The sequence below is a fragment of the Phymastichus coffea genome, unplaced genomic scaffold (assembly GCF_024137745.1).
Source record: "Phymastichus coffea isolate CEN01 unplaced genomic scaffold, Cenicafe_Pcof_1.1 PCOF00001, whole genome shotgun sequence".
Taxonomy (NCBI): Eukaryota; Metazoa; Arthropoda; class Insecta; order Hymenoptera; family Eulophidae; genus Phymastichus; species Phymastichus coffea.
Genome location: NW_026706812.1, coordinates 3,159,866 through 3,186,170, shown reverse-complemented (window position 1 = coordinate 3,186,170; position 26,305 = coordinate 3,159,866). Strand labels below are relative to the sequence as shown.

The 26,305-nt window shown below is 42.2% G+C and overlaps 1 protein-coding gene across 4 annotated transcripts in view; it reads left to right on the top strand.

Moving 5' to 3' along the window:
- Positions 1–26,305, top strand: part of LOC131673191 (islet cell autoantigen 1) — a 434,595-nt gene that overhangs the window by 14,262 nt on the left and 394,028 nt on the right. For all 4 annotated transcript variants that reach the window (XR_009302690.1, XR_009302693.1, XR_009302694.1 and 1 more), the window contains one exon: positions 2,062–2,255. Coding sequence is in view for 1 of the 4 variants with exons in the window: in XM_058951163.1 (XP_058807146.1) it covers positions 2,075–2,255 (181 nt within the window). In the remaining 3 variants the exon portion in view is untranslated. The remainder of the gene's footprint in view (positions 1–2,061; positions 2,256–26,305) is intronic.

Genomic DNA, 26,305 nt, shown 5'->3' with positions numbered 1-26,305 from the left:
AAGATTATTCCTTGCGAATCCCAAAAGACAGTCGCCATAACCTTCCTGGCCGAAGGAATTGTCTTCGCCTTTTTCGGAGCAGATTCCCCCTTGGTAACCCATTGTTTAGACTGTTCTTTGGTCTCACGAGTGTAGTGATGTATCCATGTTTCATTTACAGTGATAAAACGACGCTTAAAGTCTTGCGTATTTTGCTGCAACAGCTGCAAACCATTCTTGTAACACTTCACACGATCGTTTTTGGTCAATCGTAAGCAATCGCGGCACCCATCGAGCGGATAGCTTTTTCATGTCCAAATGTTGGTGCAAAATATTATGTACCCGTTCGCTCGAGATGCCTACAGTACTAGCAATCTCACGCATCTTCACTCTTCTGTCAGCCATCACCATATCATAGATATTATCAATGATTTCTGAAGTGGTAACCTTAACAGGGCGTCCAGAACATTCAGCGTCTTTTGTGCTCATATGGCCACTCCGAAAATTTTGAAACCACTTATAAGCCATTCTAATCGAAGGTGCACAATCGCCATAATGTTCATCAAGCTTCTGTTTAATCTCCTGAGGCGTTTTGCCTTTGAAAAAGTAATGTTTAATCAATACACGAAATTCTTTTTCGTCCATTTTTTTACAACCACTCGATATCTTTGATTGAAACGAATGTAAAACGCAAAGTAATTGGCCGATCTGGCTGAAACTTGGTGTGTGCTCTTCCAAGATATGCCACTAACTAAAAATAACCTTGATACGCACTAGTAGCGCCATCTCTCTGACTTTGCACGGACTTTTCAAACGACCTTCGTATTGCGCGACATAATACTTTCTAAAGTATTTTGTCATTCGTGAGCGTAATTTTTGTATTCACGCCGATCGTTAGATTTCGCGGCAATTTTCGAATTTTCTCTCTCTCTCTCTTACCGAATTATAATTAATAATTGTGAATCTTATTCGCGTGCGTTAGTCTTTCGACTCATAAAAGACTGTAGTTTTTTGTTAATTAAACTTTGTTAATTTTATTCGCCGTTTGCGTCATTTCCTTTCCTATTAGCTTAATAGATCTATAAAGGCTTAAGTCTTAATCCGATTTCTTCTAGGGGATTAGACAGATTAGTCATTAAGTCATTCATACTGAAGATAGATCGAGTGTCACAAGTCAAGTGACTTAAGGTGAGTTCAACTCGGTTGGAAAGAAGACACGTAAACGAAATCACCAAACGTAAAGGCGAATAAACGTATAACTCTACGTGTTTAACGGAGTGATGGTTAGCTTTACATCGTGGGAGTTTGTGCTTCAATAAATTTCTCATTTTTGTAGGATAACCACCCCGTTACATTATATATCTTTAGCCCGTTGAATCCGATTCTCTCGTTAGAATAATCAGATTATAACAATTTAAATAAATAATTGGATACTTATGTAGATATTTATGTAGATAATTAGATGTTTATGTTAATAAACATCGAATTATAAATAATTAGATATTTATGTTATTAAATAAATAATTAGATAATAATATAAATAATTAAATGTTTATGTTCTATCTGCTGTAGTATTGTTTTGTCATTTCTTTTATGTCTTGGTAAAATCATTTCTTTACTGAAATCCCCTAGAATAGTTGGAAAATAATCTAAACGTGAATGAAAAAAAATGCAACTTCAGGTTTATTAAACAGCTTAATTTTTCGTAGCTTTTAACTAGTTTTTCTTACTTCGTAATTTCGTTTTTTATTGTTTCCTAAAATGTTTTTAACGACTTCTTTGAAACTATCCCAAGCAGATTTATTAACGTAAATTATTGTGTTAACAATAAAATGATAAAAATTTATCATTTTATTATTTACTATTAAAGGTGGGCTGTAGGAGGGGGGGGGGTTTGCGACTAGGACTTTGGGTGTCGTCGGAAGGCACCATCCACTCTCTGATTACGTACGACACTTGTCGATAGAAATAATTTTTATTAATAGTTTGTCTGCAATTCTTGCACTGATTCCATTTTTCCATACACATCCTTCTTATTATAACTAATGAATGATATCTAAATGTTCTACTATTTTGTTGCAGATTGATTCTAAAAATGCAGCATCATTATTGGATTACTAAGCAAACTCTTTCTCAAAAGTTAGGACGTAAAGAAGATGAGTGCATTGTTGCATCAGATGCTGAATTAGATACTAAGTTAGAATTACTTCGTAACATTCAAATATCCTGTACATTAATTCAAAGGATAATTGAAAAATATCAAGAATCTGTTTGCTGTAAGTGAAGAATATCTACCATCGAATATGATATGTCTTGCATTTTTTATTGTATTAAAGTATATCTAATATTATTCTATGAAAAATTTTAAAGATTTATTGATTCAGATGTTTTTCTTAAGCTGTGTAGACCCGTTACGACTCCTATAGATGTAGCTGGATCATACATATTATGGATCTAGGATTGTTACCTAGGGTTAAATTGATACTACTATTGGTTCGAAAATGATAGTCACCTTATTTTTCTCATAACTATGCGAAAAAATTGCATAAATATATGGAGTTGAAGATTAAGGTTTTGTGCATTGAATGATTCATTATCCGTCTGTTTGGAACAATTAGTAAACTTTTGGCACAGATCAAAAGAAAAAAATACGAATTTTTAAGGTATGATCCATACGGACAACTTTTAGGTCTGCCGTTTCGTCACAAAAAAAATCAAAATGACCCTCACAAGGACATATCAAAGTCACATGCTAAAAAACACTATGTAATAATAAAAATACTGTGTAAAAAATACTGTATAATGTAATAGCATTTTCTGATAGAATAATCGTGATTGATGTACTTCCACGAGAAATAACTTAAGAACTCAATAATCCAAATAACCCAATAACTCCAATAACTTATAAGCTAGAATATCATACAATTTAAAAATAATATTAATAATAAATTAAAAATAATATTCAACAAATATCATCATCTAACAGAAAATAGAAATCCACTCAAAAAATCATAGTTTCAAAAAAAATTATCGTTCAAAAAATCCTCGTTCAAAAAAATCTTAGCTCAAAAAAATCATACTTTAACAAAATCATAGTTGAACCAAAACCTGATCATGGCTAACTATGGTCCGAATGATAATGTCGATATGATAATGATCCTACGGGAATGTTGAAACAATTACCATGCAGTAGCTTGACTGTATGCTGAACGTTATCTTTTGAGGGGGCATCCTAATCACGCGAGAATATGATAATTGACTGAAAGAGCCCAAGATGGACATCTTGTTCGTCAACGAAAGCATCGCGAATACGACGCAAATGATCCTCTTGCTGTAAACGTCCTAGCAGCTGTTCATCTTATTTCGCACGTAAACAGTCGGCAAATTGAAAAGGAAATCGGTATACTACGAAGGACGGCTTTGAGAATTTTAAATGCTCTCCATTACTATCCTTACCACATAATTTTGGTTCAACGATTAAGGCTGAATCACATTGAAGCCCGTGTCTAATTTTGCCAGTGGGTTTTAGAATCGATAGAAAATCACCCAGACTTTTTCAGATATGTTCCGTTTTCAGATGAGGCTAAATTTTATAGTGATGGTCAACTAAATACCATTTTATTTATTTTGTTATAATATATCTACTTAAAACTTCACTTGCGAGAGTCCTATTCGTGTCGCGCCAAGGCCAAGGACATAGCGATAAGACGTTATGGTCAGCAGTAACCGTGTGCGCGCCATAGTGGGAATAAGTGGGAGAAGCCGAGCATACTGCTGCAGCATGCTGCATTCAGCGTGTTAGGCTAGGAAACATGAAGCGATGAAAAATGCGTAAATCAGAGAGAGACAGAGTGTAAGGAATGAGAGAGGGAAACGAAAAGGCACAGACGAATAGTGAGAGCGAGACCCGGCAGTTAGGAGTGAGCGCTCAACTAAGAAGGCTGCATTTTTTCCTACTATAGTAAAATCTATATCTGAGAATATCAGAGTTTGAGAATATCAGAGTTTGAGAATATCAGAGTTTGAGTTTTTAATAGAATATTAAAAGTGTCGAGTACAATCATTTCGATAATTTCTGTTTTTATATAAACGAAAATCATAAAAATCATCCCTTTATTGTGTGTTGCTATATTATTGGATAAAAAGGGTAAATTGGACCAGTAAATTTGACCAGATTCGAAGGAAGATGTTACCCACAAAACCAATCAAATACTACTGTGGGCAAAAAGTAAGGTGAATTTGTTTGTAAAATGAAAAATCTTTATTTATTCTTCTATATCAATGTCATCCCCTTCGAAGTAATCCCCTCCCGATAAAATACACTTATGCCAACGTTTTTTCCAATCCTCGAAACATGCCAAATAGTCCCTTTCCGGTATAGCCATCAGCGCCTTCTTCGATTCAGCTCTTATCTCCTCAATCGACTCGAAACGCGTTCCCCGGAGTGGTCTCTTGAGTTTTGGGAATAGTCAGAAGCCACACGGAGCCAAATCAGGCGAATACGGTGGTTGCGGAACGATATGCGTCGAATTTTTGGCGAAATGGTCACGAAGAACGAGTGCAGTGTGAGATGGTGCATTATCGTGATGCAAAAACCAAGAGTTGTTGGCCCATAATTCTGGTCTTTTTAGACGAATTGCTTCACGCAAACGACGCATAACGCTCAAATAATATTCCTTATTAACAGTTTGGCCGGATAGAAGGAATTCATAGTGCACCACACCACGAAAATCGAAGAAAACTGTCATCATGACCTTGATTTTTGAACGACTTTGACGTGCTCTTTTCGGTCTGGCCTCGCCTTTAGCACGATATTCGCTTGATTGGTCGGTTGTTTCAGGGTCGTAAGCATAAATCCAAGTCTCATCTCCCGTAATCATGCATTTGAGCTTGTCCTGATAGTCAGAAAGCATTGTTTCACACACATCAACGCGGCGACTTTTTTGCAAGAAATTGAGCGTTTTCGGTACCAAACGAGATTTGACTTTTCGTAGGCCCAAATGGTCTTTCAAAATTGTTTTCACAGATCCTTCTGATATTCCGATCATATCAGTAAGGTCTCTAACAGTCAACCGACGATTTTCGAGCACTAATTCCTTCACTTTATTGACGTGTTGGTCATCTGTTGACGTCGATGGTCGTCCGGAGCGCTCCAAGTCATCAACACGTTCTCGACCCTCTTTGAAGTCTTTGTACCACTTATAAACATTTTTCTGCAACATGGTAGAATCACCAAAGGCCTTCCGCAACATCCTCAACGTTTCCGCAGCCGAAATTTCATTCCGCAAACAAAATTTGATGGCACTTCTTTGCTCAATTAAATCAGACATTGTAAAAATCGAAACATGCACTCTTGGTCGTTTGGTAAACACAAGCGTAAATATATTACTGATGATGACATTGACATGAAATTTGTCCCAGATGTCATTCGCAGTCCTACCAACTCAAGAAAAAAAGAACTAGCCCGAAATGTTAAGCCCGCGAAGTTTAAATTGAAAATTCACCTTACTTTTTGCCCACAGTAGTAATACTTGGACGAATTGATATTTATTTTATGAATACAAAGTGGGTACCATTTTTTTTATGTAATAAAAAAATAATAGACAACGCGAGGCGGAAGTTACGGATCTAAATATCACTCTGTCTCTCTCTCTCTCTCTCTGTGGTTCGAGACCGAACATTAACACCCTAAACAGTGAGTGCTTGCCAGGCGTGGAGGTGCGGGACGGGGTCTTCGTTCCTTTTCGAGATGAGGTGGTCAGTCTGGGTGTGACGCTGGACAGCAAGCTGTCTTGGCGGCAGCATATAGACCAGGTGGCCAAAAAGGTAAATAGGGCGCTGTACAGCTTGCGCTTTATCAGGGCTTGCACAACTTCATCACTTAGACGGAGATTGGTCGAGTCCCTGATTCAGCCGCATCTGGACTACTGCGCGGTCGTGTGCCTGGATGCGAGCAAGGAACAGCTACAAAGGCTGCAGAGGCTCAGTAACTCCTGCATCAGGTATATCTTTGGTGTCAGGAGGGATGAGCACATAACTCCTTACAGGAAACGGCTTGGCTGGTTCCTCTCCAATTCTCGCAGAAATTACTTTTTGGCGGTACTGTTGTACAAGGTTCTGCGAATGAGGGAGCCACAGTACCTATTCCATTTATTTGCCTTGCACGTGTCCAGGTACCCGGGGAGGGGCTGTAGCGAGAGGGCCGAGCTGAAGGTGCCATCGGTGAGCACTGAGGCTGCACTAAGATCATTCGGGGTCGCGGGGGCGCAATACTGGAACTCCCTTCCTCAGTCGCTCCGGCAGCTTCCGACGCTTGCCTCATTCAAGGTAGCGGTTCGGGGGTACATCCTGAGCCTAGACAGTGGTCCGGAGGGTCGGGGTGGAGTGGCCAACGGTGTGGCCGTACGGGCCGACTAGTGTTTTTGACTCGGCAAACTTAGCCTCGATTAATGTAACTCCTGACTGTGCAATCAGCACTTAAAACATCAAACACCGGAGTTTTAGATAGAAATCAGCAAATGAACAGCACGTCGTCTCATCTGTTGGCTGTTAATTAGTATGTTATATGACTGATTTTACTTTGTTTTATTTTATTTTATGTTGTATGACTAATCAATTTTTATGTTATACGACTGGTTTTGATTTTATGTGTATGACTCATTCTAATTTTTATGTATGTGACCTACCAAAACTTTATGATATGTGACTTACTGGAAATTTTATGTCATACGACTTTAATTGCTGACATGTTATAACTGTACTATTGTTATTAGTTACACTACATTTGTATTGTAACTAAATTTGTAATTTTTACCGTGGAGTAAATAAAGTTTGTTCTATCTATCTATCTATCTCTGTCTCTCTCTCTCTCTCTCTCTGTCTCTCTCTCTCTCTCTCTCTCTCTCTCTGTCTTTGTCTCTCTCTCTATTTTGTTTAATTTATTTTATGTTATGAAACTAACTAGAATGAATTTTATAAATATAAACGTCTTTAAATTGATCCATATGTTTCCCCGTCATAATAAAGAAAGCTCTATTTACATTTTTTTTTCTTTTTAATAAACGAGTGAACATTTTTACAAACATTAGATTAATTATTTTACAATCGTGATATCGAGATCCGGATTTCGATTAATAGGAATTGCATTATTGACGCGTGAACGGTCCGGGGTGCATGAAAGCCTGAGTGCCGCCCGAGTCTAAGGCCGCTCGGCTGTTAGAAAGGCCTACATACGGGATAAATTCGCCTCGCGCGAATTGCCACCTATCAACTGTAGCAGAGCGTGGTTTGCTCAGGCTTCTGTTTTTCTTTTCTTTCGCGTTGAAAATCTTATAAATTAAATAATCTTTTAAATTAAAATACATATATTTCTATGTGTTAAATCTAAGGGGGATTACTTAAATTATTCCCTCATTATTATTATTTCATATATTATATATTATTTTATTTCCGTAAGATATCTATGATAATTTATATTTAATTATAATCATGATTACATATTTGTTTGATTTATGATTACGTACTTTTGTGAAAAAAATTTACGATTATTTCTTCCCGTGTGTTACGCGATACGGCTAAGTAAGACGCTTCTCTAGGCGGGCTAAAGTCACACCGGAGACGAAAATTGTTTTTCTCATTCACATGTTCGAGCGCATACGAATTCGGCGGAGTTTCATTTTTCGGTGAGGGTCGCATAAACGTAATTAGATCTCTCGCTTACAAGATCGGGTGGATTTTCTTGCGTTCCCATATTTTCTGCCTACTCGGCCGAGTAGAGTTGACTACGTGATTCTTTTTAAAACTATTCGAAATTAAACACAGCTTAAAAAAAATTGAGTATTATTTTACGTATGACATGAGCAGTTGAAATTCGATGTGCGCGCTTGCAAATGTTTCTTTTTGCGAGATAGTCGGAACCTTTTTTTTCCCTTCTTCCTAGTTTGTGTCTGTCGCAATAAATGATTAATACTTTTATATTATATTATATTATTCTTTATTGAAATTTTCTTGGATTATTTTTATTTCAATTATCGTTATTTGATGTACAATACGGTATAAATCATTAAATATAATTGGTATCACATCAGTAACTACTTGAGGAATTTAGAATAAATTGAAATTTTGTCGGATATTATTATTATTATTTTTTTAATTTTTATTGCCGACGATAAATTATTTTCATATTATCGTCCCAACGTTTTCTTTATTATCTCAAAAGAAGCTCTGGGCCATAAATTATCCCTGAAGCGCTGCGGGAGAAAGTTTAATGAGGCTCTGTATTAAAAGAAAATAAAATACGCGTGTACACTAGCCTAGAAGTGAAATGGCGACTGAAGTGGCTACCTTGCAGCTACTGACTAGCATGTTAGCCAGCTTAACCTTAAGAATATTGTACAGGGAATTACCGAATTCGACGGAAAAAATGTGCCGCTTAAGGATTTCATCCAAAACATCCGTAATGAATGGGCGCTGATATTGGACGGACCGGAACAAAATTTTGTTCGTCTATTCATCGCTAAATTATGAGCACTCACACGCGATTGCATTTACGGAAAATCCATCAAAGCAGTCGATGATTTGATCAAGTCGATGATTTTGAAGGAGCGCTTCGCACCCTGCAAGAACTTTACGTACTATGATTCTAAAATTCATAGTTTACGCATGAAGCAAGGGGACTCGGTTGGTTATTTCCATGATAGGATCAACATTCTGCTAAACTACGCAGAGAATGCGCCGAAGGAAGAACTCGGGGAAAACTTTACCGAGCCAATGATGACTCCGATGCGGAAGTCAATTATAAAAACCTTTGTAGATGGACTACCAAAGGAAATCGGGGATCTAATGGATATTCAGCAGTCCAAATCCTGGAGGATGTGTATAAAGAAGCACTTCGCATAGAAACAAGGAATAAATCGAGGGCAAGGCATGGCAAGCCAAACCCTAATAAATAGACGAGTTTACTGCGCAGTCTTAACGTAAATTTTGTACAAGATCAACAAAACGAGCAAGAAGAGCAATACGAATATGAGTGGGATAAATTACTCGCGGAAATTCAACAGTTGTTCGTGCAGCGCAATAATGGATAACAATCATACATAAATAATCAGAATAATCAAGGACAACAGCAGAATCGACCTCAAGGGCAGAGGCAGTATCAAAATAGGAACTGGAAACCTCGCTATAGAAATTATCAGGACAATGGACCACATACAGGGCGTTTATATAACCCCGATACGGACTCAAATTACCACCCTTCCGGAAAGCGCTATGGAACAATAGCGTATGACCAGCAACAAAAGGGCGAGCTTAGACCCAATCCAAGATACCAGTAACAGGGTAATAAATGTAATTTAAACTCAGATGGGGTCTGCCCAGTAATAAACGGAGCGGGCCCCTGTCAGATGTGCCGCCACAATCAGGACAAGACCCAACATCAGCAACAGAATGCGAAGACGATGTTGGCGGAAATTCAAAAAGTACCGACGACCGAGAAACCGGGAGTATCTCCGGCAAAAGTGATGACGATATTAAGGAACCCGCAAGTTTTATTGAACCAGTCATCATAGTTGCCTCGAACTGGGGACTTGGTACAGGAAATCATCAAATCTATGCGCCAACAAATGTAAGGTATCGTATACCAGAGACCAGCAAAAAGTGGACCATGTTTATGGCCGATAATGGATCAGTTGTGAAACTAATTAAATTTAGTGCATTAAATTGGACCATGAGGTTTCATTCTAGGGAAATTACTACCTTGAGTGGTATTACGGCACACATCGTTCCAACCATAGGTACGGTGATACTGACTATAAATAGATAGATTGCAAAATTTCACATAGTATGGAATAATTTTCCTATCGAAGAGAACGGAATGTTAGGCAGAGATTACCTAATTGATACCAACGCTTCATATCATCATAGCAGTTTAATGGTAAATAGCGATGTAATGAACCCGGTACCTTTTTTATTGAATGATATCCCTATTGACCGATTACAAGACGATCTGATACAGATTATGAGTATCATAGCTCGTGAGGATGATGTATCGGATACTGAAACTGCAACGGATCTAGATAGAGGAATAGAACAAGTCACTTGTAAAAGAAATGCGAGTAGTAAGATACTACAGATAACTACAGATAGCGAAAAAGGACTATCGGTCGGTACAGTAAGATACACCTTAGCGCCGAGGACTCGTCAGGTCATACAGATTAACCTGATGAAGAGTACGCTCACGGAAGGATATTTACCTAGAATAAACGTGGCCGACGATAAAGTCTTCCTTGGGGAAGGCATAGTCATCAATGATCATGAGATCTGTAAGATTATGGCTATTAATACCCATGATAAGAGGGAAGTAACGGTAGGAGTGGACCCGAAGGGAATTATTTCATTCGAATATTATAAATCGGAATTCTCTAGCGACATAAAGATCAGACCAGAAAGACAAGAACGTTGTTTTTCAATTATTTTTCATCGCTGTTTTTATAGCCGGTGCAAAAAAAAATATATACGAGGTGTGTTTAAAAAGTAAGGTGACTTTGTATTTTTAAGAAAAAATATTTATTTATTTATCAATATTTATGTTGTCCCCTTCAAAGTAATTCCCCTCAGATACAATACACTTATGCTAACGGTTTTTCTAATCCTCAAAGCACTTCTTATAAGCACTTTTCGGTATAGCCTTGAGCTCTTCCAGCGATGCAGTCTGTATCTCTTCAATCGTTGCAAATCTCCGTCCTTTCACAGGTCTCTTTAGTTTTGGGAACAAGAAAAAGTCACATGGGGCCAAATCCGGTTAATATGATGGCTGAGGCATGATTGTGGTGTTGTTTTTGACCAAAAAATCTCTCACAAGTAAAGATGAGTGAGCAGGGGCATTATCGTGATGCAAAAGCCATGAATTGTTTTTCCACAATACTGGGCGTTTTCTTCGTATTGCTTTTCACAAACGGCGTATAACTTCAAGATAATACTGTTTATTGACCGTACGTCCATATGGTAAGAACTCCTGATGAACCACGTCATGGTAATCGAAGAAAACAGTGAGCAAAACTTTGACATTTGATTGAACTTGGCATGCTTTTTTCGGTCTTGGCTCATCTGGGCTCTTCCATTGGGACGATTGGACTTTGGTTTCGATATCATAACCATATACCCATGATTCGTCACCAGTTATAACCCTTTTGAGTAAATCTGGGTTGTCGTTGACGTCATTCAACAGTTCTTGAGCGATGCTCATGCGACGGTTCTTTTGGTCAAAATTTAGCAATTTCGGAACAAACTTCGCTGACACACGTCTCATGCCCAAAACGTTAGAAAAAATTTCATGGCACGAGTCAAACGATATACCAACATCCTCAGCAACTTTTCTGATAGTGATTCGACGATTTTCCAGAACAATTTTCTTCACTGCTTGAACGTTTTCATCAGTTGTTGACGTTCTTGGGCGTCCAGAGCGAGGCTCGTCATTGGCATCTTCCCGGCCATCTTGGAAGAGTTTGTACCATTTGTAAACATTTTTTTTACTCAGAACAGTTTCACCGTATGCCACCGTCAACATTTCAAGTGTTACGGAGCACTTTATTTTATTTTTTACACAAAATTTGATGCAAATCCTTTGATCCATATTTTTCGATAGCAAGAAATCGCCGAGCACCCAAAACACTTATAACCTTTACGCCTCTCACAACCAAACAAAAAATGCTATACACTTGAAACTTGGTACAGATGTTCGGGAAGATTGTACCAGCATAACAAAATAAAAAAATCGATAATCGAATGTACGTTGCCCGTGAAATTTGAAAAGTCACCTTACTTTTTGAACACACCTCGTACAATCAATTGAAATTGAAGAAGACTGAATTTTCAAGAGCACGTACATAATAAGTCTTAGTTCTATGATTATGAGAGTATATCAAACTATTGAAATTGAACTTTGTTATCACAATCATGATGGTATCAGTAAATATTATAACGGGGTGAATGCTCCGTTTTTATTCCGATTATTCGTTCGACACGCAATTGTATCTAGATGCGCGCGGTGCTATCGAAATATTCAAATTCATTAATCGGACAGCAGGAGGGGACGGGAGTCAGTGAACCAACTTAGTACCAGTTAGAAATGACAACAGCAAAATTATAATCTGTATCACATGCGAGTTAGTTTATTTACCTATTCTCTACAATATACTTGGCCCGCGTGTTTATGTTTACGAAGCGCGCGCGCGTCAATAACATGCAGTGCCGGAGCGTCCGCAGTTCTTTGTTCGCAGAGTTAATACATGCACGCTGTCGATTTGTACAGAGTACGCGGGATTAATAATTCGTTCCGCGCAGTCATATAAAAAGTCGCGATACTAAGCTGGCCAGCTTATCTTATTAGCGATCGCACTATTAGTAGAGGGGAGAAGAAAGTTCGTTAATCAGCCTCCGGGACGTCAGTCTTTGAATGAGGTGTCTTGCACTCTCGGTTTTGCCCTCGATGGTGAAACCTTTCACTCACATATATTCGCATTCTCGCAACAGCGACGACAAAAGTACAGCTTTTGTAAATGTCTGTCCAATTCAACTGGCTCGCTTCAGCACTCGGAAACTCGGAAAAACTCTAGTTATTGATAACTGCGGCTGGATTACTAATCCTCGACTGGTTCTTTTATATTCGCGCACGTTCCATCCCGTCTCATACCGAGTTCCCTTTTTTTATTTTCCCCAACCAGTAGGTAGCCGCATGATTGAGATGGTAGCGCTAACAAGACGTTTACCGTCACAATATCCAATTTTAAAGTTAATTTTTGTATTATAAATTAAAATATTTATCGCTTATTTGATTGTTTTGTGAAAAAAATTATGTTACTTACTAAACACTCATGAAATATGGTTTGAAACGTGCAGTTTCTTTCTCTATTATTTCCATGTCATTCTTTAATATTCTCACACTGTGAAAACTGATGTCCTTGATCTACAATTGATCAAAAATAATCTCAAATGAAATATCTATGAAATAGTTGTCTGAAAAAAGAAATATTTTATTACAGTCGATACACATGATTGTATTAGAACGTAAACATTATTATATTATCATAATCATGATGGTATAATACACTAGTGGAAAAAATTAAAGGCTCAAAAAAAAATTCCAAAATTTTTGACGCTATTTAACTGGCTGTATTTCCCTTGAAAATGGTCGTACTGGAATTTAAAAAAAAGTGTTTTCAAGTTTGAAGTTTCTAGTTTTGAGATCCCATAATCTAAAAATTTTTGAAGCAACATGTTCTGCTCGATCCAGTTTTCAGTTTTTTTTCTTAGCCTACGAACTTGGAAAAAATTTTTCTCATTCAGCCACTATATGGATCGGATAACTTGTTTATTCAGCTTTAATTTGCATTTTTGAAATGTTCAATACCCCCACCTCTCGCTGAGATATCGAACTTTGAATGGAAATCGATCTTTTTGTCTTTAACCATTAATATCTCAGCAACCGCTGATTGCACAAAAAAATGAAGGTAGGTTTTTAAATCTTGAATAAATTTCCTAAAAAACTGTACTACTGTTTTTGAAAAAAAAAATTTTTTTTTATTCTTTACATTGATTTGAAAAATCAAGAAAAAAAGGGATATTTGGTGGCTTTTGGGATAATCAAGCACTAAGTTGGAACTATCGAGAAAACTAGAAATGTTAAGCGTGTCTTTTACAGTTTAATATGCCCACAAAAACCCTACAAAGTTTCAGTTCAATTGATCAAGCCGTTTTTTTGTTTTATTCAATCGAATTTTTGAAAAAAATTAAAGGATTGTAATTTTGACTTTAAATGATCATAATCTTGAAAAAAAGGCAAAAAAAATTTTTTTTTAATGATGAATTATTTTTTTTAATGACTCCAAAAAATTTTGAACAAAAACTACCGCCGCCATCAGCATTACCCGAAGCGTACCACATGGAGGTTGCCCGGTCGGATTTACACTTCATGTGTGTGTTTTTTTTAGGAGAAATGAGACCCTGGAGGCTCGTCAGTTCATCCGTAGTTAACGACTCTAAACTCATTTTCCTAAGAATGTGTGTGTGTGTGGGTGTGGGTGTGTTGAGGGAAAAAAATTTTTCAAAAAAAACATTTCAATTCTCTTAATAACGGGTATTGCAACCCCTGTTTCAATAACGGCTGCCAAGCGTTCAGTCATATTAATGCAGCGGGCAATCTGGGGTTGTGGAATGGTGTTCCAAATTTGCAGAAGTGCATGCTCTAATTCGGCCAAGTTATACAAATTTGGATACTCTCTGCGCAAACGACGACCCATTATGTCCCAAACATGCTCGATGGGGTTGAGGTCTGGACTCATTGATGGGTACCACAGCAATGTGATGTCATGTCGTTCTAAAATGCGTCTGGTGATGTTGGTTATGTGTGGACGTGCGTGATCTTGCATTAGGATAAACGCCCTCTGATGTTGTCGTCTGCGCAGTACAATCGGTCTCAAAATTTGGTGAATGTAGCGTAGAGCTGTTAAGTTTTCGCGTACAATCAGTAGAGGTGTTCTCCAATTTTGTGAAACGCCGTCCCAGACCATGACTGATCCACCGCCGTAGGCAATAATCGGACGAACAAAATTCTGGCGAAAACGTTCTCCACGACGACGCCAAACAACGGGACTTCGGTCGCTCCCATGAAGGACGAACCGGGATTCGTCAGTGAATAAAACATTTCCCCGTTGTCTTAATGTCAAAGCCCGATGTGCATTAGCATATGCTAAGCGTACTCCGCGATGTCTCACTGTCAAAAGTGGTACACGATTAGGATGTCGTGCGTTTAACTCAATTTCGCGAAGACGGTTGATTACTGTTCGGGAAGAAATGTTTCGCACTTGATGCCGCTGTCGATGTCTTTGTACCCGATTTGGGAAATTTCTTGCTACGATATTCGCATTGATGAAAGGTTCACGTCGAACTTATCGGACAATCGCCCGATCATCGCTAACAGTCGTGACACGATGGCGACCTTGTCCAAGGCAACGATTGTATTGGTTCGTCTCCCGGTATCGCGCATACGTTCGAGATACGACGGATTGACTAACACCCATCTGGATAGCAACATCATGTTGACTGTAACCTTCTTCAAGCAGGGTGATCAAACGAGAATCCTTCCGTTCTGATAAATGTCGTCTAACCATGATCGAAAATCAAAATGACTTTTTGATTTTTGCAAATTTATGAATTTTTTTTGTAATGCAAGAGGAATGGTATTGAAAAAAAAACTGTTTTTTTTAGCGTTGTAAGAGTTCACGAAAATTTATGATAAGCAATTTCTGAAAAGCGTGTAGATCGAGTTCGAAATTCGATTGTGATCCTTTAATTTTTTTCAAAAATTTGATTGAATAAAACAAAAAAACGGCTTGATCAATTGAACTGAAACTTTGTAGGGTTTTTGTGGGCATATTAAACTGTAAAAGACACGCTTAACATTTCTGGTTTTCTCGATAGTTCCAACTTAGCGCTTGATTATCCCAAAAGCCACCAAATATCCCTTTTTTTCTTGATTTTTCAAATCAATGTAAAGAATAAAAAAAAATTTTTTTTTTCAAAAACAGTAGTACAGTTTTTTAGGAAATTTATTCAAGATTTAAAAACCTACCTTCATTTTTTTGTGCAATCAGCGGTTGCTGAGATATTAATGGTTAAAGACAAAAAGATCGATTTCCATTCAAAGTTCGATATCTCAGCGAGAGGTGGGGGTATTGAACATTTCAAAAATGCAAATTAAAGCTGAATAAACAAGTTATCCGATCCATATAGTGGCTGAATTAGAAAAATTTTTTCCAAGTTCGTAGGCTAAGAAAAAAAACTGAAAAAATTTATTAAAAAATTTTTTTTTATATTCATGAGGATCTAGCAGAACATGTTGCTTGAAAAATTTTTTGCTTATGATATCTCAGATCTAGAAACTTTAAAAAGGTTTTTTTAAAATTCCAGTACGACCATTTTCAAGGGAAATACAGCCAGTTAAAAAGCGTCAAAAAATGGAATTTTTGATTGATCCTTTAACGGTTGGAGATTTATTCAAGTGTTAAATCGTCGTCCGTTAACAAAATCGATGCATCACCGCTGCTCGCTGTTTTCCTCTTCTGGCTAGCTCTGTGCTTGCGGCGCAACCTGAAAACGAGCGCGAAAGCAGGAAACAATAAAGAAAGGCAATGGTCGAAGATTCCCAGAAAACGGTGCGGAGGAAAAGGGAACGTAGAGAATATTCGGGACTAGTGAATGAATATGCCGGCTTATTAGTATATCTCTGCCGAATTTATTCACTCCTTGTATCTACATTGGCGCGACTATTACATTGGCCGAGAGATTCGTGACACGCAGCCTAATCGTACGTACGCGTGAGAGAGAGAGACGGAAAATACAATTTCGAATAACACGCAGCCGACACTGTTTACATGCGCTCGCTTTCCGGAATTCTCGCTCGCAATACCGAAACAAAGAAGGAAACTCACGCGAGCGAATGCTGCTGCAGACAGCTTCGCCTTAAATCCCGAGCCTGGTTGTTCGTATATCGTCGCCCAGGGTCGTCGAGGTTGGATGGCCTACGAATCGGTCCTTGTGGATGATGGGCGACGTGTCGGGCCTCTCGACTCGGGTGACAGCCTTCGTTTGGTCGCCCTTACTCGTCGATCGTTGCCGAGTATTTCCAGCACTCACAGCACTCGCACCTCACGGTTTCTCAATTTCCCCTCACAGGATCGATTCCACGCTCGGTTCTTCGAAGAACCACCAAAAAGCTTTCGTACGCGGGCGATCTCCTTGCCGGTCACTCGTGAATTCTCTAGCCCGCGTCTTTTAGCTATTTCGCTCTCTCTCTCTCTCGCTGCGCGGGCCTTCTGCATATGGCGCGCTATTTCAAAATCGTTCATCTATTTCTTAACGAGCCCGCTCATTACAGCCCCCCCTAGTCTAAGCTTACCGGGAGTTTGGACGAACCCCTTAATTGCGCGATGATGAGCGATAGGTGAACAGGAGTGATCGTGAGGTGAAATCGTCCTCGTCCCTTCTCTGGACGAGGACGCCTCCACGCTAAAGTTGGTCCTCGCCCGGAGCTTCTCCGTGGCCTCCGCGAGCCCGATCCTCGCGCTCCTAGGTCCGGGCATCTCGGGTCTTCCTGATGGCCGTGGTATTGGACTGCCAGGTGGCGATCTTCTCGATCAATCCCCCGGCCATCTGGGTAGCTCCGACATAGTCCTGGAACTCGGCGAACCTTATGGTGGTGTTGTAAGTGAGGAGTCACACAAAATTCCAGGCGCTCTCTACCTCTTGGAGGGCATTGTGGAGGATCTTCCAATTCTCCTCCAGAGAACTTTGCATCGGCCAGGCCAAGGGGGAGGTAGGCCAATCGTCCCGGTTGTATGGGCGGTTTCGCCTGGGGTATTCCCGCTGATACCATGGCCTCTCCAATTGTGGGGCGGCAACGTTCTCTGGTCCCGTGTTTGTTGGCCGCCGGCTCGATGTCGTGGCTACGGCGCTAGGACCGACGGTGGGCTCTCGGTTGCCCGAGGAGCCTATGGATGAAGGAGCCTCCATGTGGCCGGATGCGTTGGTGGAGGGAGCAGCCTCGGTGTTGGTGGCTGCCTCTGCCGTCTCCACCCCTCTCGCCCCCGCTGATGGGTTTGGGCGTCTCGGGGCGGGTCGTGGTCGCCCATTACTCGTGGGCATCGGCAGGAACTTTTCCCAGAGTTCCCTCAGACCGTCCGACGGAGGTAGTGGGACCAAGCCCGGTCTGGGGGTGACCACTGGGATTCCTGGGGCGGAATTCCTCACCTCGACGATCCGTATCGGTTGATCCTTCGGCCAATCTCCCGGGGCGAGCATCACTTCTCCTTGGCTGTGGGCGCGTTCGAGTTGAGCGAGGAACCGCACTTGGGTGTGTACAATCAATTCCCTCGCGACGCGCCCAATGCCCACCTCGCCCAGTTCGTTGAGGGCCGCGTCGACAACGCCTATCATCATCTTCTCCACGTGGGTCGGGTCTTCGAGGTCTCGGGCCTTGACCAATCTTCTCGTCATCCGACCCAGGATCTCTGCGACCCTCGTCTGCGCGGAGTCCGATAAGTGGAGATACTGGAGCTTTTCCTCCATCCAGTCCACATTCCTTCTAATGATTGTCTCCATCCTGGGATTGGGAAGGAGGAAGATATCGGGTTGAGGTAGATGAATGATATTTGACATGATTATGATATACGAGGTGTGATCAAAAAGTAAGGTGAATTTTGAAATTTAGCGGGCTACGTCCGTTCGATCTTCGACTTTTTTATTTGGTTATGTCGGTACACTCGTCTAGAACATACGTTCCAAATTTCAGCTTTGTAGTATGTTTGGTTTGTTTGTGAGAGGCATCAAGGTTAGAAGTGTTTTGCGTGCTTCACGATTTGCTGCTGTCTAAAAACATGGATCAAAGAATTTGCATCAAATTTTGTGTGAAAAATGGAATCAAATGTTCCAAAACACTTGAAATGCTGAAAGTGGCATACGGTGAGTCTACTTTAAGCCAAAAAGATGTTTACAAGTGGTATAAACTCTTCCAAGAAGGCCGAGAAGATACCGACGACGAACCTCGTTCTGGACGCCCCAGCACATCAACAACTGATGAGAATGTTGAAGAAGTGAAGAAAATAGTGTTGGGAAATCGTCGAATTACCATTAGAGAAATTGCTGATGATATTGGCATCTCATTTGGTTTGTGCCAATCAATTTTGACGAGTGTTTTAGATATGAGACGTGTGTCAGCGAAGTTTGTTCCGAAATTGCTCAATTTCGACCAAAAGAAACGTCGCATGAGCATCGCCCAAGAGCTACTGAATGACGTCAACGATGATCCAGATTTACTCAACAGGGTTATAACAGGTGACGAAACATGGGTATGTGGTTATGACGTCGAGACTAAGACTCAATCGTCCCAGTGGAGGCATTCTGGATCACCAAGACCAAAAAAAGCACGCCAAGTTCGATCAAATGTAAAGGTTTTGCTTACAGTTTTCTTTGACTGCAGGGGCGTGGTGCATCATGAGTTCGTGCCACAGGGTAGAACAGTAAATAAGGAATATTACCTGCAAGTTATGCGCAATTTGCGCGAAGCAATCCGCCAAAAACGTCCGAATTTAATATAAAAATTGGCTTTTGCACCATGATAACGGCCCTGCTCACACATCGTTGCTTGTGCGCGAATTGTTGGCTAAAACCAACACAGTAACGATGCCACAGGCACCGTATTCCCCAGATCTAGCCCCCTGTGACTTCTTCTTGTTCCCAAAACTGAAGAGGCCCATGAAAGGACGGCGTTTTGCCGCGATTGAGGAGATAAAGACGGCATCGAAGGATGAACTAAACATGATCACAAAAAATGATTTTTTGAAATGCTTTGAGGATTGGAAAAAGCGTTGGCACAAGTGCATTATATCCGAGGGGGATTACTTTGAAGGAGATAAAATAAAAATTGATGAATAAATAAATATATTTTGAGAAAAATAAAAATTCACCTTACTTTTTGATCACACCTCGTATGATATGATATGCTACAAAAAGGTAAATGGTTACATAATATGGATTTCTCGTACCCCGGGGTGGGTATTACAATTAATGAATTCATGCTACGTTTTCCGAGGTCGTCCGCGCTTTCGTATGGGAGGTTCGTCTCCCCGCTTTTCGCCCGGAGCCGCGCGCTCGACTGCCCGACGCACCTCCGGTACGGTTTTTCTTGAGCGACCCCTGCCTCTCTTTTCAGGGATCGGGGCTCCCTGATTCTGTGGTCCTCTAGGGGGCCGCCCACGTCGTCGCCGTCCTGGTGCATTCCCCACCTCGGAATCCTCGGTTTCTGATTGCGGGGGTGCATCAATTGAGTCCGTGGTGCGTTCGGGGCCGTCCCTCTCGCAGTTGCCGTCGTTCGGTTCGTCGCATGTCGCTGGCGGGTCGCGCTTCGCCTCGATGTTCCTTGGCAGTCGAGTGTCTTCGCCTTCTTCTTCCCTGGTCGCCTCGTAGAATGGTTTGAGATCTTCGGCATGTACCGTGCCTTCGATAGTCTCCTGGTGGTTGGCTATTCGGAAGATACTCGCACGCAGTTTTTCGATGATGATGTATGGGCCTTTATACAGCGGCGCCAAGCTAGCCGAGATTCCCTTTGCCGCTGATGACAGGACGCGGTTACGGTACCACACCCAGTCGCCAACCTTGAACGGGACTTGGCGTCGCTTCCGGTCGAACATTTTCGCCTGGCGTTCCTGTTCACGTCTCGCCTTTTCAGTGGCTGTTTCGAACAGCTCGGGCAGGTGACTCATGTAATCCGCCCAGTCTTCACGTGATTGGTCTTCTTTGTTCTCTGCCCTTACCAATTCCTGTTTGCGCCGGACCGTCGAAGGCGGCACCGGTTGTCTCCCATAGTTTAGCATGGCGGGACTAACCTTGGTTGAGCTGTGGACGGCGGTATTAAGAGCGAAACAGAGATCACGAAGCTTCTCGTCTCAATTCTTGTGCTGCTCCTCGAGGTATGATTTGATCATGGTCTTGAGGGTACGGTTATATCCCTCCGTCGGATTCGCTCGTGGGCAATAAATTGGTGTCAGGCTCCGCGAGATGCCATTACTATCGAGATATTCTCCCACCAGTTTATTTTTAAATTCCGTGCCATTGTCCGACAGGAAGACCTCTGGCACACCGTACCGTGTGACTATTTGATCGTGGAGTTCACGTAAGATATTCTTAGCTGTGGCCTTCCGAAGGGGGATACACTCTACCCATCGAGTGAATAGATCCACGAACACCAAGATATACTCGTGCCCTCTAGGTCTTCGAGGAAGGGGTCCAGCTATATCCGCGGCCACGACCTGCCACGGCTTTTCTATTTGGCGGCGCCCCATCGTGCCATAGGGTGGGCGCTGTTCCACCTTGCACTGTTGGCACACCGTACAACTCTTCACATATTGGGCGGTGTCGTCTATGGGAGTTGGCCAGAAATAAAAACGGCGTATCCGGGCGAGAGTCTTTTCCCGCCCAAGGTGCCCAGCCGTCGGGGCGTCGTGGCACTCAGCCAAAATTGACTTCCTTTGTTCCTTGGGTACCGCTAATTTCCATGCTTCTTCCTCATCGGACCCCTCGTCCCACTGCGTATCTAGGCGGTATGTATACAGATTTTCCCCCATGACTTTCAACGTTGGGTTCTTTTCCGGCTCATCCGTCACTGCCTGCAAAGTTTTCAAGAACCACTTATCCTGAGTGCACTCACTCCAGGTCATCGCGCACAGGGTCGAGTTTTCCTCACCATCCTTTTCATAAGCTCTTGAGAGGCAGTCAGGCACGTGATGTAGGGTACCTTTACGATGTTCTACCTCAAAGGTATACCCCTGTAGCTTAAGCGCCCATCGAGCCAAGCGGCTTGTCGGATTCTTCATGCTCCTCAGCCACTTGAGGCAACTATGATCGGTTATCACCTTGAAGTGATAACCTTCTATGTATGGCCGGAATTTCTCAATGGCCTATACGACTCCAAGGCACTCGCGTTCGGAAACCGAGAATTTCTTTTCTGATTGGCTCAACGTACGACTGGCAAATTCGATGACTCTTTCACTCCCTTCCACTATCTGTGTCAGCACCGCCCCCAAGCCTGTATCACTTGCGTCGGTGTGCAGCACAAAGTCTCCTTTCGGATCGGGCGGTTGGAGGATTGGTGCCGTCGTCATTAATCTTTTTATCAGGTCGAATGACGTTTGTTGCTCGGGACCCCATATGAATGAAAACTTCTTTCTCAGAAGCCTGCTGAGGGGTTCTGCGATTGTGGCGAAGTCATCTATGAATTTCCTGTACCACGAGGCCATACCCATGAAGCTACGGAGTTTTATCACAATCCTGGGAACAAGAAACTCTAGGATTGGGCCTACCTTCTCGGGATTGGGGCGTATCCCGTCTCGATTTACTAGTACGCCCAAGTATCGTACCTCCGAGTTGCAGAAGGCACTTTTCTCCAAACTTACGGACATGCCGGCTTCCTTGAGCGCCTCTAATACCTTTCGCAAGTGCTCCTTGTGTTCTTCGAATGTCGATGAGACGATTATTATGTCATCGAGATACGCGAAGGTGAAAGGATCCATGTTGGGGCCGATTACTGAATCTATGGCCCGCTGAAAGGTTGCGCCGACATATGAGAGACCGAATGGCATACTCACAAACTGGAAGTAACCCATACCTGGCACTGTGAACGGCGTCACCGGAGGGGATTCCTTTTTCAGGTTAATTTGATGATAGGCCGAATTGAGGTCGAGGGTCGATATGAACTTGGCATCCCTTAGTCTGCGTAAAATATCTTGCATGAAGGGAATGGGGTAAGCGTCTGGTTCCGTGACCGCCTTCACCTCCCTTTAATCCACGCAGAACCTCCAAGTTCCGTCCCCCTTTTTGACCATCACTACGGGGCTTGACCATCCACTCTTGGATGGCCCGATGACCCCCGCCTTCAGCATTTCGTTGACCAGCCGATGCATTTCCTGTTCGACCTTCGGCGAAACCGGATAGTACCTTTGCTTAATCGGCCGGGCGCTTCCGACGTTGATTTTGTGCTCCACCCCGACCTAGGAATTTCCCTGGTTTTGGCAAGATCTTGGAGACCATTTTGCTAATCTCTTCTCATTGGGCATCCGTTGCTTCCGCGATGCCCACCGATGCCAGTTGAGCTAGTCCTTCGATGCTCGCCATCTCCATACGTATCCTGACCTTTTCGTCTTTGAGGAAAAGTTCATTATCTTCCGAATCTATCACGGCTTTAAACGCTTTAATGAAGTTGACTCCAGTGTAGCACTCGTCCGCTAACATTGGGATGATTGCCACACGGATTAGCCTTGTCACTCCACCTACCGTCATGGGCATGAAAACGTGACCTGTTACGGATACCTTTCTGCCATCCCGCAAACGACAGGAACCCGCATCTTTCGCCTCTAGTCTCAAGCCCAAGTATGAAGCGATTTCCAGTCCTAAGTTACCCATCGTAGTACAGGACGCTCCCGAATCGAATAATGCTCTGATCCGGAATCCCCCTATTTTTGATGGGCAAATACCATCTCGTCTCATCTTCGGGTTCGTATTCGTTGCTCCTGGGCTAATCTCGACAGTCGCCTCTGGCTGATCCGATAACCGGTGGGGGTGGTCCTTTTTCCCTGGGCGCGCACTGGTTGGCTTGCTTCTTGCAAGTTCCTTCCTCCGTGACGCCCAACGACTCTTGGCCATCCTTCCCCTCCTCCGGGCTCTCCTTTAGATTGACGCTCGCGATATCGAAGTCCTTCTCTGTGGAACTCGATACCTCCATACCCTCAGATGGTCGATTTATCGCCTTGGATTCGCTATCCTCGCTCGTTTCTTGCGTGTTGATCTCGGTCGAATATTCACCTCTCACTTCTGATACTTTCGCCACCGCCTCATCAGGGGTAGCTGCCTGGTTCGTCTGTGGAATCTTACCGTCCCGCTGACTATCGGAGTGAGGGATCCTCTCTGTTTTTGGAACGGTAGGGAACCCCTCTAACCGTCCCGTGTCTCGTTTCCCGACTTTGGGCTCTCCTTACAGTCGGGGCAGTGTTTGATGCTGAAGCCCAACTTGCCACATCTTATACATGTGAGTGGCTTAGAGAAATCGATCTCTCGTCGAGATCCCTTTGGCTTCATCTTTGGGCTTTCACTTTTCTCGGGAGTTTTCGGTTTCTCAGCAGGCGGAGCCGCGCGTAGACCTCTCCGATCTACCATTTTCGAGATTAGGCTCTCCAGCCCCTGTATCATTGCGGACGGCAAGGTGTGCTCCATCAGGCCCGCTATCTCCGGTACCGTTGGTTCTTTCTTTCCCTCCTCATCCTCTTTCTCGTTCGACATGCCCGCTACCTTCGGCCGACGGTTGCTTGCTGCTACTTCTCTGCCTGTGGGTTGATACGCCCACTCTGGGAAGAGAGAAGCCTTGGGTTCCAATGGCGTCCGTTTTTGGCGGGCGAAGGTAATGTCGTTCTGCGCTTCCGTCGCTAACCGGCATAGCTCCCTAACAGATATTGCGTATCTCCTCTTCACGTGAATCTTTATCTCTGGAAGTAGGTTGGAGTACATTAGCTCGAGTATCTCTGCCGGTGGCATTGGTGGGTGTAGTTAGTGCCGGGATTGCAACGGGGTTGCCCCTTTCATTATATAGCGTGGGCATTTCAGTATCTGACGTTATCGAAGCTTGGTCTTCTTCGAGCCCGTCGCTTTTTGAGATCCTTTCTGCTCCTTTTGATAGAGATTGGCTCACTGTTAGATTGAGCTTGATTGCGATCTCATCGTCGGTAAGTAGCCTATATAGGGGGTGGTTCTCGCGATCGGTTGCTTCTGTGTCTTCCAGTGCTTTGCATTCCTTGGAGATGTAGGCGGATCTTAATTCGTTTCTCCGAATAGGGTCCTGGGCGATTTCTTGGGCTGTCGTTTCGTCGAAATCAGCCGATGTATAGTCCCCCATTAACCAACGCTGGAGTCTCTTTGCCCTGGCTATCTTTTCACCGTCGCTTCTTAATTCCAAAGTTGCTAGAGTTTGATTTAGTCGATCATTATCTAGATTACTTATCCACTCTTCTATTTCTACTTCTGTGTCATCCATGACTTTCATGTTTGACATATTTCTATTTATTATTCTCACTGGATATGCACGCTGAATTAGATCTAGTGATGTTTGTTTTGTGTGTGTGTGTACTTTTATATTTTTCTAGTTTTCGATACCACTTAAAGGAATATCAGAAAAAATTAATCCAAAAAAAAATTATAATCCGTTAGGGTAATTAAATTTTAATTTTTACTGTGGTATTCACATTCTTAATTTGCCTTTTCTACGCTGATTTTACAATTTTCCTACCTATTAATTTTCACTTACTGTTTGTAGGTAAAAATTTGTTAGTTTTTATCGCCGTATTTATTTGTATAAATTTGTCGTCGTACAGTGAGCAGTTTTCTATTTTCTATATTTTTCTATTTTTAAATTTTCTGTCAATGATTTAAAAAAAATTTGAATATTTTGAAGAGAGGAAAAAAAATTTTATTGAAGCAAACAATTTTCTCGCGCCGTGATATTTTTGCCGAGAGAGCGCGCTCAACTTGTTTTAGTCTATTTTGAAAATAGAAAGAATGAAAAGAAAAAAAAAAAGTGTTACACAAAAAAATGTGCATGTGAAATTCGATTCTCTTATTAAATACAAATATGTTTGAATAGGCAGTATTCACTGCTCTATGCTATGCGGCGAGCCTGTTGCCGCTGTGTTTTGCTCGCTCTCTCTCTTCGCGGATTATGACGTCACGGCATCGGAGCTTCTTGAACGCGCTGCCGTACAAGTTTACGCGCTCACTTTACCGTGCTCACTGTATTCCTCTCTGGCCTCGAAATTTTGTTTTCGTTAGTATATACTCTCGGCCTTACAATGGTCTGTTTATACAATATGTTTATTTCGTGGCCAGAGTACGTTCGACAAATTTTACCACTCTGAAACCTCGTGGTGTTTGCTTTTACACACACACACACACACTTTTTTTTTAATTTAGCGCGAGTCTCTCTCTCTCGAAATTTTCTTCGTGTTCGCCCTGTCAATTCTCTTGTCGGGGTTCTTTATTTTTCCTACGCTTAGTTTTCGTGTAAGTTGGGCGCCACTGTAACGGTTGGTGATTTATTTAAGTGTTAAATCGCCGTCCGTTAACAAAATCGATGCATCACCGTTGCTCGCTGTTTTCCTCTTCTGGCTAGCTCTGTGCTTGCCGCGCAACCTGAAAACGAGCGCGAAAGCAGGAAACAATAAAGAAAGGCAATGGTCGAAGATTCCCAGAAAACGGTGCGGAGGAAAAGGGAACGTAGAGAATATTCGGGACTAGTGAATGAATATGCCGGCTTATTAGTATATCTCTGCCGAATTTATTCACTCCTTGTATCTACATTGGCGCGACTATTTACGTTGGCCGAGAGATTCGCGACACGCAGCCTAATCGTACGTACGCGTGAGAGAGAGAGACGGAAAATACAATTTCGAATAACACGCAGCCGACACTGTTTACATGCGCTCGCTTCCCGGAATTCTCGCTCGCAATACCGAAACAAAGAAGGAAACTCACGCGAGCGAACGCTGCTGCAGACAGCTTCGCCTTAAATCCCGAGCCTGGTTGTTCGGATATCGTCGCCCAGGGTCGTCGAGGTTGGATGGCCTACGGGTCGGTCCTTGTGGGTGATGGGCGACGTGTCGGGCCTCTCGACTCGGGTGACAGCCTTCGTTCGGTCGCCCTTACTTGTCGATCGTTGCCGAGTATTTCCAGCACTCAC